This window comes from Heterodontus francisci, chromosome 33, assembly GCF_036365525.1.
Source record: "Heterodontus francisci isolate sHetFra1 chromosome 33, sHetFra1.hap1, whole genome shotgun sequence".
Taxonomy (NCBI): Eukaryota; Metazoa; Chordata; class Chondrichthyes; order Heterodontiformes; family Heterodontidae; genus Heterodontus; species Heterodontus francisci.
This window is the reverse complement of record NC_090403.1, coordinates 15,058,723-15,078,142: the sequence shown is the minus strand read 5'-3', so window position 1 is coordinate 15,078,142 and position 19,420 is coordinate 15,058,723. Positions and strand designations below refer to the sequence as shown.

General features: G+C 48.5%; 1 protein-coding gene across 1 annotated transcript in view; it reads left to right on the top strand.

Annotated features, from left to right (window-relative positions):
* Positions 1 to 19,217, top strand: part of LOC137348029 (glycylpeptide N-tetradecanoyltransferase 1-like) — a 78,481-nt gene extending 59,264 nt beyond the window's left edge. The window contains exons 10-12 of the mRNA XM_068013115.1: positions 8,293 to 8,460; positions 13,579 to 13,716; positions 18,809 to 19,217. Of these exons, the coding sequence (XP_067869216.1) occupies positions 8,293 to 8,460; positions 13,579 to 13,716; positions 18,809 to 18,829 (327 nt within the window). The 3' untranslated portion in view covers positions 18,830 to 19,217. The remainder of the gene's footprint in view (positions 1 to 8,292; positions 8,461 to 13,578; positions 13,717 to 18,808) is intronic.
* Positions 19,218 to 19,420: the final 203 nt, after the last annotated feature.

Genomic DNA, 19,420 nt, shown 5'->3' with positions numbered 1-19,420 from the left:
CCATTGCAGGCAATTAACCATAAACAATTTCCATCACCATAGAAATCAATGCCAAAGGTGCCACATGTAACGTATTTAGGGGTGCCTGCCAGCTGTTACAGGCAGACTCAACTGATCAATAAGCTCTTGGTACCTTGTTAAAGGGTGATTACCATAATCCTCTGTACTCACCACTTCAAAAGCTCTGCAAAGCAAATTATTTGTTGTTCTGGTTCTGAGCACCTATATACGTCTTATAGTTATATTTAGCTATGTACTTTCAAATTTCTCTAGAGGGGTATCGCAAACCTTAAAGTAGGTATTTAATGGTTTGACACAGTTCATATAATATAATATTTCCTTCACAAAATACCTTTTGTTACATCTAGCCACTATTCACAAGGTATCTATTAAAATTACGACTTGAATCTTCTTTCTTCCTCGCCCACTGCTTATTGCAGACGAATTGTGTTAATGAATACCAATGGTCTGCAATAAATAGTGAGGACTGTATTGGATTGTGTTCCTCTCCTCTGAAACCCACACCTCAGAGAATCAACATCTTCAGTAGAAAAGGAGAGAAAATTTGAAAATGGGTGCTTTGGCTCTGGGCCGGACTTGCCTCTCTGCCGCCCTCTGTCAATGGGGCTGTTTGAACTCCAGCGCGCCGGTGTTAATGGGGCTGTTGCTCAGATGTGGAAATTGGTTCCTAAATGTTCTAATGTAGATCCAATAATTGCTGAAACCATTCACCTATACAGTTTCTAGGTTGAGTGTCAGACAGATTTGTGACTGGAACTGAGGCAGAGAGTTTTGGTTTGAAATTGACAGTGGCCCCAGGATAATAAAATATTGGGCTACCAGGTATGAAATGGCTTATGGTTCCTGGTAATTGATGTGCGTTTTAATCCTCCAGTGAGGATTAAAGTGAGTCTGGGGAATTAATAATGGATAATAAGGAGATGACAGATGAATTGAACAGGTATTTTGCATCAGTCTTCACTATTGAGGATACAGATAACATCCCAGTATTAGCTGTAAGTCAGAAAATGGAAGGGAGGGAGAAACTCAAGAAAATGACAATCACCAGGGAAGTGATTAGGTCCTGATGGACTTCATTCTAGGGTGTTAAAAGAAGTGGCTAGTGAGATAGTTGATGTGTTAGTTTTAATTTTCCAAAATTCCCTAGATTCAGGGAAGGTTCGGTTAGATTGGAAAATAGCAAATGTAACTCCTTTATTTAAAAAGGAAGGGAAACAGAAAGCAGGAAACTACAGGCCAGTTAGCTTAATATCTGTCTTAGGGAAAATGTTAGAAGCTAATATTAAAGACATTATAGCAGGGCATTTAGAAAAATTCAAGGTAATCGGGCACAGTCAACATGGTTTTATGAAAGGGAAATCATGTTTAACCAATTTACTGGAGTTCTTTGAGGGAGTTGCCTGCGCTGTGGATAAAGGGGAACCAGTGGATGTATTGTACTTAGATTTCCAGAAGGCATTCGATAAGGTGCCACATCAAAGGTTATTGTGAAAATCTATAACCTCATGGCCTGGCATATCCCCCACTCTACCATTACCATCAAGCCAGGGGACCAACCCTGGTTCAATGAAGAGTGCAGGAGGGCATGCCAGGAGCAGCACCAGGCATACCTCAAAATGAGGTGTCCACCTGGTGAAGCTACAAGACAGGACTATCTGTGTGCCAAGCTGCGTAAGCAGCATGCGATAGACAGAGCTAAGCGATCCCATAACCAACGGATCAGATCTAAGCTGTGTAGTCCTGCCACATCCTGCCGTGAATGGTGGTGGACAATTAAACAACTAACTGGAGGAGGTGGCACCACAAATATTTTCATCCTCAATGATGGGGGGGCCCAGCACATCACTGCGAAAGATAAGGCTGAAGCATTTGCAACAATCTTCAGCCAGAAGTGCCGAGTTGATGATCCATCTCGGCCTCCTCCTGAAGTCCCCAGCATCACTGATGCCAGACTTCAGCCAATTCGATTCACTCCGCGTGATATCAAGAAACGACTGAAGGCACTGGATACTGCAAAAGCTATGGGCCCTGACAATATTCCGGCAAAGTACTGAAGACCTGTACTCCAGAACTTGCCGCGCCCCTAGCCAAGCTGTTCCAGTACAGCTACAACACTGGCATCTACCCTGCAATGTGGAATATTGCCCAGGTATGTCCTGTACACAAAAAGCAGGACAAGTCCAACCCGGCCAATTACCGCCCCATCAGCCTACTCTCAATCATCAGTAAAGTGATGGACGATGTCAGCAACAGTGCCATCAAGCAGCACTTGCTTAGCAATAACCTGCTCAGTGACGCTCAGTTTGGGTTCCGCCAGGGCCACTCAGCTCCTGACCTCATCACAGCCTTGGTCCAAACATGGACAAAAGAACTGAACTCAAGAGGTGAGGTGAGAGTGACTGCCCTTGATATCAAGGCAGCATTTGACCGAGTATGGCATCAAGGAGCCCTAGCAAAACTGAGGTCAATGGGAATTAGGGGGAAAACCTTCCGCTGGCTGGAGTAATACCTAGTGCAGAGGAAGATGGTTGTGGTTGTTGGAGGTCAATCATCTGAGCTCCAGGACATCACTGCGGGAGTTCCTCAGGGTAGTGTCCTAGGCCCAACCATCTTCAGCTGCTTCATCAATGACCTTCCTTCAATCATAAGGTCAGAAGTGGGGATGTTCACTGATGATTGCACAATGTTCAGCACCATTCGTGACTCCTCAGATACTGAAGCAGTCCGTGTAGAAATGCAGCAAGACCTGGACAATATCCAGGCTTGGGCTGATAAGTGGCAAGGAACATTCGCACCACACAAGTGCCAGGAAATGACCATCTCCAACAAGAGAGAATGTAACCATCTCCCCTTGACATTCAACGGCATTACCATCGCTGAATCCCCCACTATCAACATCCTAGGGGCTACCATTGACCAGAAACTGAACTGGAGTAGCCATATAAATACCGTGGCTACAAGAGCAGGTCAGAGGCTAGGAATCCTGAGGCGAGTAACTCACCTCCTGCCTCCCCAAAGCCTGTCCACCATCTACAAGGCACAAGTCAGGAGTGTGACGGAATACTCTCCACTTGCCTGGATGGGTGCAGCTCCAACAACACTCAAGAAGCTCGACACCATCCAGGACAAAGCAGCCTGCTTGATTGGCACCACATCTACAAATATTCACTCCCTCCACCACCGACGCACAGTGGCAGCAGTGTGTACCATCTACAAGATGCACTGCAGCAACGCACCAAAGCTCCTCAGACAGCACCTTCCAAACCCATGACCTCTACCAACTAGAAGGACAAGAGCAGCAAATACATGGGAACACCACCACCTGCAAGTTCCCCTCCAAGTCACATACCATCCTGACTTGGAACTGTATCGCCATTCCTTCACTGTCGATGGGTCAAAATCCTGGAACTCCCTTCCTAACAGCACTGTGGGTGTACCTACCCCAAATGGACTGCAGCGGTTCAAGAAGGCAGCTCACCACCACCTTCTCAAGGGCAATTAGGGATGGGCAATAAATGCTGGCCTGGCCAGTCACGCCCACATCCCATGAATGAATTAAAATTAAAATAAAAGCTCATGGTGTCGGGGGTAACATATTGGCATGAATAGAAGATTGGTTAGCTAACAGGAAACAGAGAGTAGGCATAAATGGGTCATTTTCTGGTTGGCAAGATGTAACGAGTGGTGTGCCACAGGGATCTGTGCTGGGCCCTCAACTTTTTACAATTTATATAAATGACTTGGATGAAGGGACTGAAGGTATGGTTGCTAAATTTGCTGATGACACAAAGATAGGTAGGAAAGTAAGTTGTGAAGAGGACATAAGGAGGCTACAAAGGGATATAGATAGGTTAAATGAGTGGGCAAAGACCTGGAGTTAAATGGAGTTTAATGTGGGAAAATGTGTAATTGTCCACTTTGGCAGGAAGAATTTTTTTTTAAAAAGCATATTAACTAAATGGTGAGAGATTGCAGAGGGATCTGAGTGTCCTCGTGCATGAATCGCAAAAAGGTTAGTATGCAGGTACGGCACATAATTAGGAAAGTTAATAGAATGTTATCGTTTATTGCGAGGGGAATTGAATACAAAAATAGGGAGGTTATGCTTCAGCTACACAGGGCATTGATGAGACCACATCTTGAGTACTGTGTACAGTATTCGTCTCCTTATTTAAGGAAGGATGTAAATGTGTTGGAAGCAGTGCAGAGAAGGTTTACTGGACTGACACCTGGAATGGGTGGGTTGTCTTATGAGGAAAGACTGGACAGGTTAGGCTTGTATACACTGGAGTTTAGAAGAGTAAGAGGCGACTTAATTGAAACATATAAGATCCTGAGGGGTCTTGACAGGGTGGATGTGCAAAGGATGTTTCCCCTTGTGGAAGAATCTAGAACTAGGGGTCACTGTTTAAAAATAAGGGGTCGCCCATTTAAGACAGAGATGAGGAGAAATGTTTTCTCTGTGGGTTGTGAGTCTTTGGAATTCTCTTCCTCAAAAGGTGGTGGAAGCAGAGTCTTTGAATATTTTTAAGGCAGAGGTAGATAGTTTCTTGATAAGCAAGAATCTCTCTCGGCCCCTCTCTCTCTCGGCCCCTCTCTCTCTCGGCCCCTCTCTCTCTCGGCCCCTCTCTCTCTCGGCCCCTCTCTCTCTCGGCCCCTCTCTCTCTCGGCCCCTCTCTCTCTCGGCCCCTCTCTCTCTCGGCCCCTCTCTCTCTCGGCCCCTCTCTCTCTCGGCCCCTCTCTCTCTCGGCCCCTCTCTCTCTCGGCCCCTCTCTCTCTCGGCCCCTCTCTCTCTCGGCCCCTCTCTCTGTTTCTCTCCCTCTCTCTGTTTCTCTCACTCTCTCTGTTTCTCTCACTCTCTCTGTTTCTCTCACCCTCCCTCTGTTCCTCTCACCCTCCCTCTGTTCCTCTCACCCTCCCTCTGTTCCTCTCACCCTCCCTCTGTTCCTCTCACCCTCCCTCTGTTCCTCTCACCCTCCCTCTGTTCCTCTCACCCTCCCTCTGTTCCTCTCACCCTCCCTCTGTTCCTCTCACCCTCCCTCTGTTCCTCTCACCCTCCCTCTGTTCCTCTCACCCTCCCTCTGTTCCTCTCACCCTCCCTCTGTTCCTCTCACCCTCCCTCTGTTCCTCTCACCCTCCCTCTGTTCCTCTCACCCTCCCTCTGTTCCTCTCACCCTCCCTCTGTTCCTCTCACCCTCCCTCTGTTCCTCTCACCCTCCCTCTGTTCCTCTCACCCTCCCTCTGTTCCTCTCACCCTCCCTCTGTTCCTCTCACTCTCCCTCTCCCTCTTTCTATCTGTCTCTCTCTTTCACTCGATCTCTCCCCCTTTCGCTCGCTCATTTTATCTCTCTCCAACCTTCCACTTGCTCGTTCGCGCTCTCCCCCCCCCCCCGCTCGTTCGCGCTCTCCCCCCCCTCGCTCGTTCGCGCTCTCCCCCCCCCTCGCTCGTTCGCGCTCTCCCCCCCTCGCTCGTTCGCGCTCTCCCCCCCCCTCGCTCGTTCGCGCTCTCCCCCCCCCTCGCTCGTTCGCGCTCTCCCCCCCTCGCTCGTTCGCGCTCTCCCCCCCCCTCGCTCGTTCGCGCTCTCCCCCCCCTCGCTCGTTCGCGCTCTCCCCCCCCTCGCTCGTTCGCGCTCTCCCCCCCCTCGCTCGTTCGCGCTCTCCCCCCCCCCCCTCGCTCGTTCGCGCTCTCCCCCCCCCTCGCTCGTTCGCGCTCTCCCCCCCCCTCGCTCGTTCGCGCTCTCCCCCCCCCTCGCTCGTTCGCGCTCTCCCCCCCCCCTCGCTCGTTCGCGCTCTCCCCCCCCCTCGCTCGTTCGCGCTCTCCCCCCCCCTCGCTCGTTCGCGCTCTCCCCCCCCCTCGCTCGTTCGCGCTCTCCCCCCCCCCTCGCTCGTTCGCGCTCCCCCCCCCCCTCGCTCGTTCGCGCTCTCCCCCCCCCCCTCGCTCGTTCGCGCTCTCCCCCCCCCTCGCTCGTTCGCGCTCTCCCCCCCCCCTCGCTCGTTCGCGCTCTCCCCCCCCCCCCTCGCTCGTTCGCGCTCTCCCCCCCCCCTCGCTCGTTCGCGCTCTCCCCCCCCCTCGCTCGTTCGCGCTCTCCTCTCCCCCCCCTCGCTCGTTCGCGCTCTCCTCTCCCCCCCCCTCGCTCGTTCGCGCTCTCCCCCCCCCCTCGCTCGTTCGCGCTCTCCCCCCCCCTCGCTCGTTCGCGCTCTCCCCCCCCCTCGCTCGTTCGCGCTCTCCTCTCCCCCCCCTCGCTCGTTCGCGCTCTCCTCTCCCCCCCCTCGCTCGTTCGCGCTCTCCTCTCCCCCCCCTCGCTCGTTCGCGCTCTCCTCTCCCCCCCCTCGCTCGTTCGCGCTCTCCCCCCCCCCTCGCTCGTTCGCGCTCTCCCCCCCCCCTCGCTCGTTCGCGCTCTCCCCCCCCCCTCGCTCGTTCGCGCTCTCCCCCCCCCCCTCGCTCGTTCGCGCTCTCCCCCCCCCCCTCGCTCGTTCGCGCTCTCCCCCCCCCCTCGCTCGTTCGCGCTCTCCCCCCCCCTCGCTCGTTCGCGCTCTCCCCCCCCCCCTCGCTCGTTCGCGCTCTCCCCCCCCCCCTCGCTCGTTCGCGCTCTCCCCCCCCCCCTCGCTCGTTCGCGCTCTCCTCTCCCCCCCCTCGCTCGTTCGCGCTCTCCCCCCCCCCCTCGCTCGTTCGCGCTCTCCCCCCCCCCCCCTCGCTCGTTCGCGCTCTCCCCCCCCCCCCCTCGCTCGTTCGCGCTCTCCCCCCCCCCCCTCGCTCGTTCGCGCTCTCCCCCCCCCTCGCTCGTTCGCGCTCTCCCCCCCCCCTCGCTCGTTCGCGCTCTCCTCTCCCCCCCCTCGCTCGTTCGCGCTCTCCTCTCCCCCCCCTCGCTCGTTCGCGCTCTCCTCTCCCCCCCCTCGCTCGTTCGCGCTCTCCTCTCCCCCCCCTCGCTCGTTCGCGCTCTCCTCTCCCCCCCCTCGCTCGTTCGCGCTCCCCCCCCCTCGCTCGTTCGCGCTCTCCTCTCCCCCCCCTCGCTCGTTCGCGCTCTCCTCTCCCCCCCCTCGCTCGTTCGCGCTCTCCTCTCCCCCCCCTCGCTCGTTCGCGCTCTCCTCTCCCCCCCCTCGCTCGTTCGCGCTCTCCTCTCCCCCCCCCTCGCTCGTTCGCGCTCCCCCCCCCCTCGCTCGTTCGCGCTCTCCCCCCCCCCCTCGCTCGTTCGCGCTCTCCCCCCCCCCCCCTCGCTCGTTCGCGCTCTCCCCCCCCCCCCTCGCTCGTTCGCGCTCTCCCCCCCCCTTGCTCGTTCGCGCTCTCCCCCCCCCTCGCTCGTTCGCGCTCTCCTCTCCCCCCCCTCGCTCGTTCGCGCTCTCCTCTCCCCCCCCTCGCTCGTTCGCGCTCTCCTCTCCCCCCCCTCGCTCGTTCGCGCTCTCCTCTCCCCCCCCTCGCTCGTTCGCGCTCTCCTCTCCCCCCCCTCGCTCGTTCGCGCTCTCCTCTCCCCCCCCTCGCTCGTTCGCGCTCTCCTCTCCCCCCCCTCGCTCGTTCGCGCTCTCCTCTCCCCCCCCTCGCTCGTTCGCGCTCTCCTCTCCCCCCCCTCGCTCGTTCGCGCTCTCCTCTCCCCCCCCTCGCTCGTTCGCGCTCTCCTCTCCCCCCCCTCGCTCGTTCGCGCTCTCCTCTCCCCCCCCTCGCTCGTTCGCGCTCTCCTCCCCCCCCCTCGCTCGTTCGCGCTCTCCCCCCCCCCCCGCTCGTTCGCGCTCTCCCCCTCTCCCCCCCCCTCGCTCGTTCGCGCTCTCCGCCTCGCGCTCTCCCCCCACCTCGCGCTCTCCCCCCACCTCGCGCTCTCCCCCCACCTCGCGCTCTCCCCCCACCTCGCGCTCTCCCCCCACCTCGCGCTCTCCCCCCACCTCGCGCTCTCCCCCCACCTCGCGCTCTCCCCCCACCTCGCGCTCTCCCCCCACCTCGCGCTCTCCCCCCCCACACCCCCCCCCCCCCGCTCGCACGCTCTCCCCCTCTCGTGTTCCCACCTCCCCCACCTTTTCTCTCTGGCAAGAGGAGTGCAATGCTGAGCACCTGCTCCTGCGTTCACAGTGGAAGCTGCAGGTTGTTTGATTAGATTTTCTAGTTGTGTTAAGTTGCTGGATGAGCTCATGAAGTGGTAAGTACAGACGCTTGCCAGTGAATGCCCGATCCCGGTACAGGATGTTCTGTGAACGTTTACGAGGCTGCTTGTGCGATTTGTAAATGGTGCTTCTTTTGCTTAATGTACAAATAACTCTCTGTTCTTTCCCATCTTGATCCTCCAGAGCCCTGATGGAGAATTGACAGACTTCTTCAGCTTTTACACGCTTCCTTCTACCATCATGCACCATCCTGTTCACAAGAGCCTGAAGGCTGCTTACTCTTTTTATAACGTCCACACCAAGACTCCTCTCGTCGACCTCATGAATGACGGTCTCATCCTTGCAAAGTCGGTACGTGGTATCTCTTTTGTTCACCCACCAAACAACTTCAGGACCTCCTCAGATTGCCTGTTTGTTTACAATACATTTTTAGCATGAGGTTGAAGATTGAATCAGGACGTCATGCCATGTGTAGTAGCCCAATATTTGAATAGCCTGGAGCCAGTCAATTTCAAACCAGTTCCCTATGCCTCTGAGTTTCAGTCACAACCTGGCTGACACTTAACAGCACTCCGTGCACTTACCAGAAATCAGAATTGTTGCAGTGCAGAAGGAGGCCATTCGGCCCATCGTGTCTGCACCAGCTCTCTGAAAGAGCAATTCCCTCAGTTCCATTCCTCCGCCTTCTCTCCATAACCCTGCACATTCTTCCTTTTCATATAACTCTCTAATTCCCTTTTGAATGCTTTAATTGAACCTGCCTCCCCCACGTTCTCTGGCAGCACTTTCCAAACCTTAACCACTTGCTGTGTGAAAATGTTTTTCCTCATGTCACTTTTGGTTCTCTTACCAAATATTTTAAATCTGTGTCCTCTCATTCTCGAACCTTTCACGAGTGGGAACAGTTTCTCTCTATCTACTCTGTCCAGACCCCTCATGGTTTTGAATACCTCTTTCAAATCACCTCTCAGCCTTCTCTTCTGCAAGGAAAACAGTCCTAACTTCTCCAGTCTTTCTTCGTGACTGAAATTCCTCATCCCTGGAACCATTCTCATGAATCTTTTCTGTATTCTCTCCAGTGCCCTCACGTCTTTCCTAAAGCGCGGTGCCCAGAACTGGACGCAATACTCCAGTTGAGGCCGAACTATACAAGTTTAACATAACTTCCTTGCCCCTATTAATAAAGCCCAGGACATTGTACACTTTATTGACCACTCTCTTAACCTGTCCTGCCACCTTCAGTGACTTGTGGACATATGCACCCAGGTCCCTCTGCTCCTGCACTCCCTTTAGAATTGTACCCTTTATTCTATCTTGTCTCTCCATGTTCTTCCACCCAAAATGAATCACTTCACATTTCTCTGCATTGAACCTCATCTGCCACCTGTCTGCCCATTCCACCAACTTGTCTATGTCCTTTTAAAGTTCTCACCATCCTCCTCACAGTTCACAATGCTTCCAAGTTTCGCATCATCTGCAAACTTTGAAATTGTGTCCTGTACACCAAGGTCTAGGTCATTAATATATATCAGGAAAAGCAAGGGTCCCAACACTGATCCCTGGGGAACTCCACTACAAACCTTCCTCCAGCCTGAAAAACATCCATTAACCACTACACCTTGTTTACTGTCACTCAGCCAATTTCGTATCCATGTTGCTACCATCCCTTTTATTCCATGAGCTACAAGTTTGCTCACAAGTCTGTTGTGTGGCACTGCATCAAATGCCTTTTGAAAGTCCATATACACATCAACAGCATTGCCCTCATCAACCCACTCTGTTACCTTCTCAAAAACTCCAGCAAGTGAGTTAAACATGATTTTCCCTTAAGAAATCCATGTTGTCTTTCCTTAATTAACTCGCATTTGTCCATGTCATAGAGTCATGGCATTGTACAGCACAGAAACAGGCCCTTCGGCCATTGTGTCCGTGTCGGCCCTCAAGCACTTATCTATTCTAATCCCATTTTCCAGCACTTGGCCCATAACCTTGTATGCTATGGCGTTTCAAGTGCTCATCAAGATACTTCTTAAATGTTGTGAGGGTTCCTGCCTCTACCATTCCTTCAGGCAGTGTGTTCCAGATTCCAACTACCCTCTGGGTGAAAATAATTTTCCTCAAGTCCCCTCTAAACCTCATGCCCCTTACCTTAAATCTATGCCCCCTGGTTATTGACAACTCTGCTAAAGGAAAAAAGTTTTTTCCTATCTATGCCCCTCATAATTTTGTATACCTCAATCAGGTATCCCCACAGCTTTCTCTGCTCTAAGGAAAACATCCCTAGCCTATTCAGTCTCTCTTCATAGCTGAATTGCTCCAGCCCAGGCAACATCCTGGTGAATCTCCTCTGCCCCCTCTCCAGTGCAGTCACATCCTTCCTATGGTGACCAGAACTGTACACAGTACTCCAGTTGTGGCCTAACTAGCGTTTTATACAGCTCCATCATAACCTCCCTGCTCTTATAATCTATGTCTCAGCTAATAAAGGCAAGTATCCCTTATGCCTTCCTAACCACCTTATCTACCTGTGCTGCTGCCTTCAGTGATCTATGGACAAGTACACCAAGATCCCTCTGACCGTCTGTACTTCCTCGGGTCCTACCACCCTTGCCTTGTTAGTCCTCCCAAAATGCATCACCTCACACTTCTCAGGATTAAATTCCATTTGCCACAGCTCTGCCCATCTTGCCAGCCCATCTATTGATTTTGTCCCGAATTATTTTTTCTAGAGGTTTTTCCACCACCAAAGTTAAACTGGCCTGTAATTGCTGGGCTTATCTTTACACCCTTTTTTGAACAAGGATGTAATGTTTGCAATTCTCCAGTCCTCTGGCACAATCCCCAAGTCTAAGGAAGACTGAAAAATACAATTAACTGATGTGTGTGATTTCTCAGAAGATGGAGTGTGCAAAAAGGACATCTTCATCCTACTGTGTCTGATGCTGGGTTAGGGTGGGTCGAAGGCTATGAAGAAGGCTAGAGTATAATCAGGTTTTTCTGCACCATTTCTTACATGCATTGATAGTTCGTTAAGTTGAGATCAAGTCCTGTGATTATTGGGTCCCATTAACTCTGTACGTGGGACAGAAAGTTGCTAAATGTACTCGTCTCTACTCCGGACTGGCTTACCATTCCACATGTGTTTACCAGCTGTGCACTCGGACAAGCCCCTACAGCAGGTTAGGTGATGGGGCAATTAAACCATGGAGGTCTTTGGGCCTGAACACTTTGGTGCAGAAGAGTTAAAAATTATTAAAAATGAATTAAAAACAGAAAATTATGGAATTGCTCTGAAGGTCTGGCAGCATCTGTAGGGAGAGAAACAGAGTTAACGTTTCAGGTCAGAATGGTCTGAATGTTTGGTCATGCCATTGCCTGTGGCCGAGGATGGGGTCTTCCCAAAAGTACTGTAATTGAACAGTCAACAAGAAGATGGAGAGCTGGGACTGTTAAGTTTATCTGTTTATCATGGCTCCATACTGTTATTGTGGTCTATATATAGACACTGCTTTGTATGTCCAGGGCTGGTACATATAAGCAACTGGATCCCTGCAGTGTGAGAGCACTAGCCCCTGTGTCTTTCAGTGGTGCACACACTCTGGCCATAGTGATAAAAACAAGAAATGCTGGAAATACTCAGCAGGTCTGACAGCATCTGTGGAGAGAGAAGCAGAGTTAACATTTCAGGTCAGTGACCCTTCTTCAGAACTAGCAAATATTAGAAACGTAAAATGTTATAAGCAAGTAAAGCAGGGGTGGGGCAAGTGATAACAAAGGAGAAGGTGTAGATAGGACAAGGTCACAGAATAGCTGACCAGAAGGTCGTGGAGCAAAGGCAAACAATATGTTAATGGTGTGTTGAAAGACTAAGCATTAGTACAGATAGGGTGTTAATGGACTGGAAATTGAACAGCAGCAAATACAAACATGATAAAAAAAACAGTGGGTAAGCAAACTGAACAAACTAAGATGAAATAAAATAAACACAAAAAAAAAATTTTAAAAGGAAAAAGAAAAAAATAACTAAAATAAAAGTAAAATAGGGGGCCCCGTCATGCTCTGAAATTATTGAACTCAATGTTCAGTCCGGCAGGCTGTAGTGTGTCTAATCTGGCCATAGTGATGCCATCTTCAATCTGTGCACAGATTGTTTCTCTATGCTGATGCAATCAATTGGGCTAAAACTGACAAATGATCGAACTTGACATGAAATTGGGCAATGTCAGCCTGGGTCCTGATGAGCCCACAGCACAAAGCAGTCCCTAATTCAGCAGGCGTGGACAATCAGGCCTGGGCTGATAAGTGGCAAGTAACATTCACGCCACACAAGTGCCAGGCAATGACCATCTCAAACAAGAGAGAATCTAACCATCTTCCCTTGACATTCAATGGTATTGCCATTGCTGAATCCCCCACTGTCAACTTCCTGGGGGTTAGCATTGACCAGAAACTGAACTGGACCAGCCACATAATTGCTGTGGCTACAAGAGCAGGTCAGAGGCTGGGAATTCTGCAGCTCATAACTCACCTCCTGTCTCCCCAATGCCTGCACACCATCTACAAGGCACAAGTCAGGAGTGTGATGGAATACTCTTCACTTGCCTGGATGGGTGCAGCTCCAACAACACTCAAGAAGCTCGACACCATCCAGGACAAAGCAGCTCACTTGATTGGCACCCCATCCACCACCCTCAACATTCACTCCCTCCACCACCGATGCACAGTGGCAGCAGTGTGTACGATCTCCAAATGCAATGCAGCAACTCACCAAGGCTCCTTCGACAGCCGCGACCTCTACCAATTAGAAGGACAAAGGTAACCGATGCATGGGAACACCACCAAGTTCCACTCCAAGTCACACGCCATCCTGACTTGGAACTATATCACTGTTCCTTCACTGTCGCTGAGTCAAAATCCTTCTGAACAGCACTGAGTGTGCCTACATCCCAAGGACTGCAGTGGTTCAAGAAGGCAGCTCACGACCACCTTCTCAGGGGCAATAAATGCTGGCATAGCCAGCAACGCCCACATCTCTCAAACGAATAAAAAGAAATCGCACTTGGAGCACACCTAGGATGGTGTGAGAAGTGGGAAAACATTAAACTGGTACAATAGGAGATGTTCTGCTGAGAGTTTGGATAGGGTACCTTGTAAAGGGAGCTTTATTCTATCTAATCTGTGCTGTACCTGCTCTGGGAGTGTTTGGGACATTGTAGAGGGAGCTTTACTCCGTATCTAACCTATGTTGTACCTGCACTGGGAGTGATTGATTCTGACATTCTAAACTGGAAATATTATATTCTCAGCACTAACACAGAAAACCGTTCAAAAGCCCTATGTTAGCCAGATGTGAGTGTTAATCCTTAAAGGTATCCCTGTGGAAGTGTTTGTCCCTGTGCAGATATTGCAGGCAGTTTTGTCCCATGTCTGATGTTCCTGTTCCATTGTCTTTTTTCTCTCTTTTAACAGAAAGGATTTGATGTTTTCAATGCACTGGATCTCATGGAAAATAAAATCTTCCTAGAAAAGCTGAAATTTGGAATTGGAGATGGCAACTTGCAGTATTATCTATACAACTGGAAGTGCCCTAGCATGGCTGCTGAGAAGGTAACCTAGAGCAATGAGTGTGAATGAGTGTCGCCTCACACTCTCCATTTGTTTACTGACTGCCAGTTAAACGCCAGCTCTTTTCAGAGGAAGCTTTGTTTGGGTCTAGGCCTGTGTCTGCTGCTGATGAAGTTGGGCCATTGGGGTCTCTTGGTGAGTTGAGAGTACATGATTGGTAATTGGACCTGTACCAGAACTAACACACTGAGCGAGTTATTTGGACAACTTAATGGTATTCGGTTCATGTGTTTAGAGAGGGCAGTATTTATTTCTGTTGGATTCTGGGCTCTCCATTATTTGTGCCAAAGCTGAATTTATGCTAGGCACTGAGTCAACCACATATTGTGGGACTGAAGTCGCTTGTATGCTAGGATCAGATCGGGTGCTAGGATCTTTTCCCTTGGTCAGATTTCTTGGCCATTTTTCCTGGTGCCAGCCTACAACTGGCCACCTTTTTCAAACTCATGTTCACAACTTACCATGATGCCATTTGAACTTACCATTACCACTAGGTCCTAATCCAGTACCATAACCACGATGACTTCATGCATATACTTTCCAACAGGATAGCACACACCATCTCTTCCCTCCCCCATTAGACCCAGAAATCTCTTCTTTTTTTCCAAAGATCAATCTCACCTTCTCCACATATCCCTGAATATTTTCTCCTCTAGAAACTCATTGGATTGCTTCTCAGTCTCATTTACACTATCCACTGCATGTCCTTACCCAGTAACTTATTACCATCTTAGAGTTCCCTTCTGGGTGAAAAGATTCTCGCTCCTTACTCATAAATGCCTTGTTTTTAACCATTATCTCCTGGAGTAACTCACATCATTTAATGTTACCCTATAATTGAATGGTAAAAGTGAACAATTATTCTTATAAATAGTTATACTTACACATTACGATGAAAATGCTGTCAGTCTTTATAGTGTACTAGTTGTGAATGTCCTGTGGAGCTCCTCGCATCAAGTCAATCGATGGGCGGCGCAGTGGTTAGCACCGCAGCCTCACAGCTCCAGTGACCTGGGTTCAGTTCTGGGTACTGCCTGTGCGGAGTTTGCAAGTTCTCCCTGTGACCGCGTGGGTTTTCGCTGGGTGCGAAAGGCAAAGCTCCCACAGCCAAAGACTTGCAGGTTGATAGGTAAATTGGCCATTGTAAATTGCCCCTAGTGTAGGTAGGTGGTAGGAGAATGGTGGGGATGTGGTAGGGAATATGGGACTAATGTAGGATTAGTATGAATGGGTGGTTGTTGGTCAGCCAAAGGGCCTGTTTCAATGCTGTATGTCTTTCTCTCTCTCACTGTTATAAGGACAGGGGAATTGTACTACTTCATGCAGAATGTTGATATGTGTCCCTTTAAGGCTGGCAGGTGTAATTACTGTGGTCAGGCTGCAGTCAGTTAACAAGGTGGAGACAGTGTAGGACAGTAAATTCTTGGAGAGGAAGAGAAAAGAGAGGTAAACAGCTTAAGATTATTTTTCCACCTGTAACGTAGAACCAAGTGCAGGTGATTAAAAAGTGCAAATTATGTTACCTGTCAAAAAAAAAGTTCAGGTTTTCATCCGTTTACAGCTTGGAGCTGTTGGTTGTGTTTAGTTTCTTTTGCAGTAGACTATGGAGCAGTGAAAGCACCTGTTGAAGGTGCAAGTCACGGCTGAGAGGCCACTGTGTAGAAAGAATAAGCCAGCGGATGTGGTATTGACTATGATTTGTGTGACTGATTATGAAAGAGTGAATGTTATGGGAAGCAAGTGTCACACCTGGTACAGGAAATATACACTGTAAAAATAAGAGGAGGTACAATTCCAGTGGGGTTTCTCCCTAACCACTGCAGTAACCTCAGAGGAATATTGGCAGGCACTCTGGGGAAACGTGGTAAATCAAAATGTAGAGACAAGGCAAGAGAGAAAGGTATTAATATGGGAAATGATAAACAGACCATGACCGGAAGAGACAGAGAGTACAAATCTAAGAGTAAATCAGCAGTCAAGGTTAGATGTTACAAAAATAATGAAAGGGCAAAACTTAAGGGCTCTGTGTCTGAATGCTGGTAACATTCGAAACAAAACAGATGAACTGCAAGCACAAATTGAAATAAATAAGTACGATCTGATAGCCCTTTCAGAGACATGACTGCAGGATGACAGAGATTGGGAACTGAATATTGAAGGATACATGAAATTTAGGAAGGACAGGAAGCTAGAAAAAGATGGAGGAGTGGCTCTGTTAATGAAGGTATTAGCGCAATAACGAGGGATGACCTAAGTTCAGGAAACCAGGATGTAAAAGCAATTTGGGTAGAGATGAGCAATTATAAAGGCAATAATTCACTCGTGGGAGTGGTGTACAGGGTCCCTAATAGCAACCAAATGGTAGGACAGAGTATAAAGGAAGAAATAATGGGAGTTTGTCAGAAAAGTACAGCACTAATCATGGTGCATTTTTATCTATATATAGACTGGAAAAATCAGATGGGTAAAGGCAGCCTAGATGAGGCGTTCATAGAATGTTTTCAGTATAGTTTCTTAGGACAGCACATTCTGGAGCCAACCAAAGAGCAAGCTATACTAGACTTGGTATGATGCAACGAGATAGGATTAATTGATGAGCTCATAGTGAAGGCGCCCCTAGGTAGCAGTAATCATAATATTGAATTTTACGTTCAGTTTGAGAGAGAGAAGAATGGGTCAAGACTAGTATTTTAAACTTAAACAAGAGTAATTTTTAGGGCATAAAAGCAGAGCTAGCTAGAGTGAACTAGCAAAGTAGATTAAGGGATAGGTCAATAGAGATGCAGCGGCAGATATTTAAGGGAATATTTCATAATGCACAGAATAGATACATTCCAATGAGAACGAAGAATTCCAAGGGGAGGACCCACCATTTTAAAAAAATGGTTAAAGATAGTATCAGACTTAAAGAAAAAGCATATATTTGTGCAAAGATGGGTGGCAGGCTGGAAGATTCGACAGAATATAAAAAACAGCAAAGAATGACTAAACAATTGATAAGGAGGGAAAAATTAAGAGTATGAGAGAAAGCTGGCTAGAAATACAAAAACAGATGGTAAGAGTTTCTATAGATATTTTAAAAAGAGAGTTAACAAAGTGAGCATTGGTCCTATAGAAAGTGAGTCTGGGGAATTAATAAGGGAAAATAAGAGATGGCAGATGAATTGAGCAAGTATTTTGCATCAGTCTTCAGCATTGAGGATACAAGTAACATCCCAGAAATAGCTGTAAATCAGGAAATGGAAGAGAGGGAGGGAGGAACTCAAGAAAATTCCAGTCACCAGAGAAGTTGTACTGAGCAAATTGTTGGAGCTGCGGGTTGACAAGTTCCCAGGTCCTGATGGACTTCATCCTCTAATCCTAAAAGAAGTGGCTCGTGAGATAGTTGATGCGTTGGTTTTAATTTTCCAAAATTCCCTAGATTCAGGGTAAGTTCCATTAGATAGGAAAATGTCAAAAAAGGAGGGAGACAGAAAGCAGGAAACTACGGGCTAATTAACTGAACATCTGTCTTCTGGAAAGTATTAGAAGCTATTATTAAAGACGTTATAGCAGGGCACTTAAAAAAAAATTCAAAGTAATCAGGCAGAGTCAACATGGTTTTGTGAAAGGAAAATCATGTTTAACCAATTTATTGGAATTCTTTGAAGTAACATGTGCTGTGGATAAAGGGGATGTACTGTACTTAGATTTCCAGAAGACGTTTGATAAGGTGCCACATCAAAGGTTATTGCAGAAAATAGAAGCTCATGGTGTAGGGGGTAACATATTGGCATGAATAGAAGATTGGCTTGCGAACAGGAAACAGAGAGTAGGCATAAATGGGTCATTTTCTGTTTGACAGGATGTAACGAGTGGTGTGCAGCAGGAATCAGTGCTGGTGCTTCAACTTTTTATAATTTATATAAATGACTTGGATGAAGGGACTGAAGGTATGTTTGCTAAATTTGCTGATGACACAAGGATAGGTAGGAAAGTAACTTGTGAAGAGGACATAAGGAGGCTACAAAGGGATATAGATAAAGTGAAAGGGCAAAGATGTGGCAAATGGAGTATAATGTGGGAAAATGTGAAATTGACCATTTTGGCAGGAAGAATAAAAAAGAACATTATTTAAATGGTGAGAGAATGCAGAGCTCTGAGCTGCAGAGGGATCTGTGTATCCGAGTGCACAAATCGTAAAAGGTTAGTATGCAGGTTCAGCGAGTAATTAGGAAAGCTAATCGAATGTTATTGTTTATTGCGAGGGGAATTGAATGCAAAAGTAGGGAGGTTATGCTTCGGTTATACAGGGCATTGGTGAGACCACATCTGGAGTACTGTGTACAGTATTGTCTCCTTATTTAAGGAAGGAAGTAAATGCATTGGAAGCAGTTCAGAGAAGGTTTACTAGACTAATGCCTGGAATGAGTGGGCGAGTAATCTTGTGAGGAAAGATTGGACAGGCTAGGCTTGTATCCGCTGGAATTTAGAAGACTAAGAGACACCTTGATTGAAACGTATAAGATCCTGAGAGGTCTTGACAGGGTGAATGTGGAAAGGATGTTCCCCCTTGCAGGAGAATCTAGAACTAGGGGTCACTGTTTAAAAATAAGGGGTCGCCCATTTAATACTGAGATGAGGAGAAACCTTTTCTCTGAGGGTCATGAGTCTTTGGAACTCTCTTCCTCAAAAGGCAGTAGAAACAGTCTTTAAATATTGTTAAGGCAGAAGTAGATAGATTCTTGATAAGCAAGGGGGTGAAAGGTTATCGGGGGTAGACGGGAATGTGGAGTCAAGGTTACAGTCAGTTCAGCCGTGACCTTATTGAATGGCGGAGCAGGCTCGAAGGGCTGAGTGGCCTACTCCTGCTCCTAATTCGTCTGTTCGGCTCCCAAGTTACAGCAGGAGATTGGAAAACCCCCCCCAAATTAATATAGCTTGAATAAAGAAATGTGAGGTTCTGAGCTCGTCTTCAATAGTCACAGTTATAAGTGACACTAAACATTACGGGTGCCGACTCTCATCCTCAGAGTCTTCTTCACGCTGTTCACTCTTCAGTCTCATGGTGATGCCTACTGTTCTTTCTCCGCAGGTTGGGCTCGTGCTGCAGTAATGTTGCCATCAGTGGAGCTGGACAAAGCCACCAATCAGCCATATCGGAAAAGTCCTCAGACCCCTGGCCTGACACTGCTGAACCTAAAAGCTCACGAGAAATGGGAGGGAACGGAGCCCATGGAATTCAGAGAGAGTTTACAGATTATACCATCCCACAGACATTTATTACCCTGCCCAACTGTCAAAATCAAGATATATGCATTATATATGATTTTAATAAATGGATTAGAACCAGTGAAATTGGAAAAGGCAATGTCGAGAGTGTGCAAAGATTGAAGCCATGTTTTTATCTCTCTCTGAGCTTTGACCACGATTTCCCTTACCCAAAAAAAACATTGACTAAAACATGTCTCATTTATTAAAACTCTGAGAATCCAATTGCTTAACATTTTAACCGGAGTAGATTTCTTTTCAGTGGATTAAGGTCCTATCGTGAAGCCTTTGGGCATTCTCACCGTCGAGTATGCTTTGAACAGTCTTGAGCAGCGTTTCAAATACAGAGGGTTGTGTTTGCTGGGACCCAGTTGGGTGTTTGTAGATTTTAAAATTGCAGGGTTCTCCCTGTGCTTCGACGAATTTCTAAAGTGAA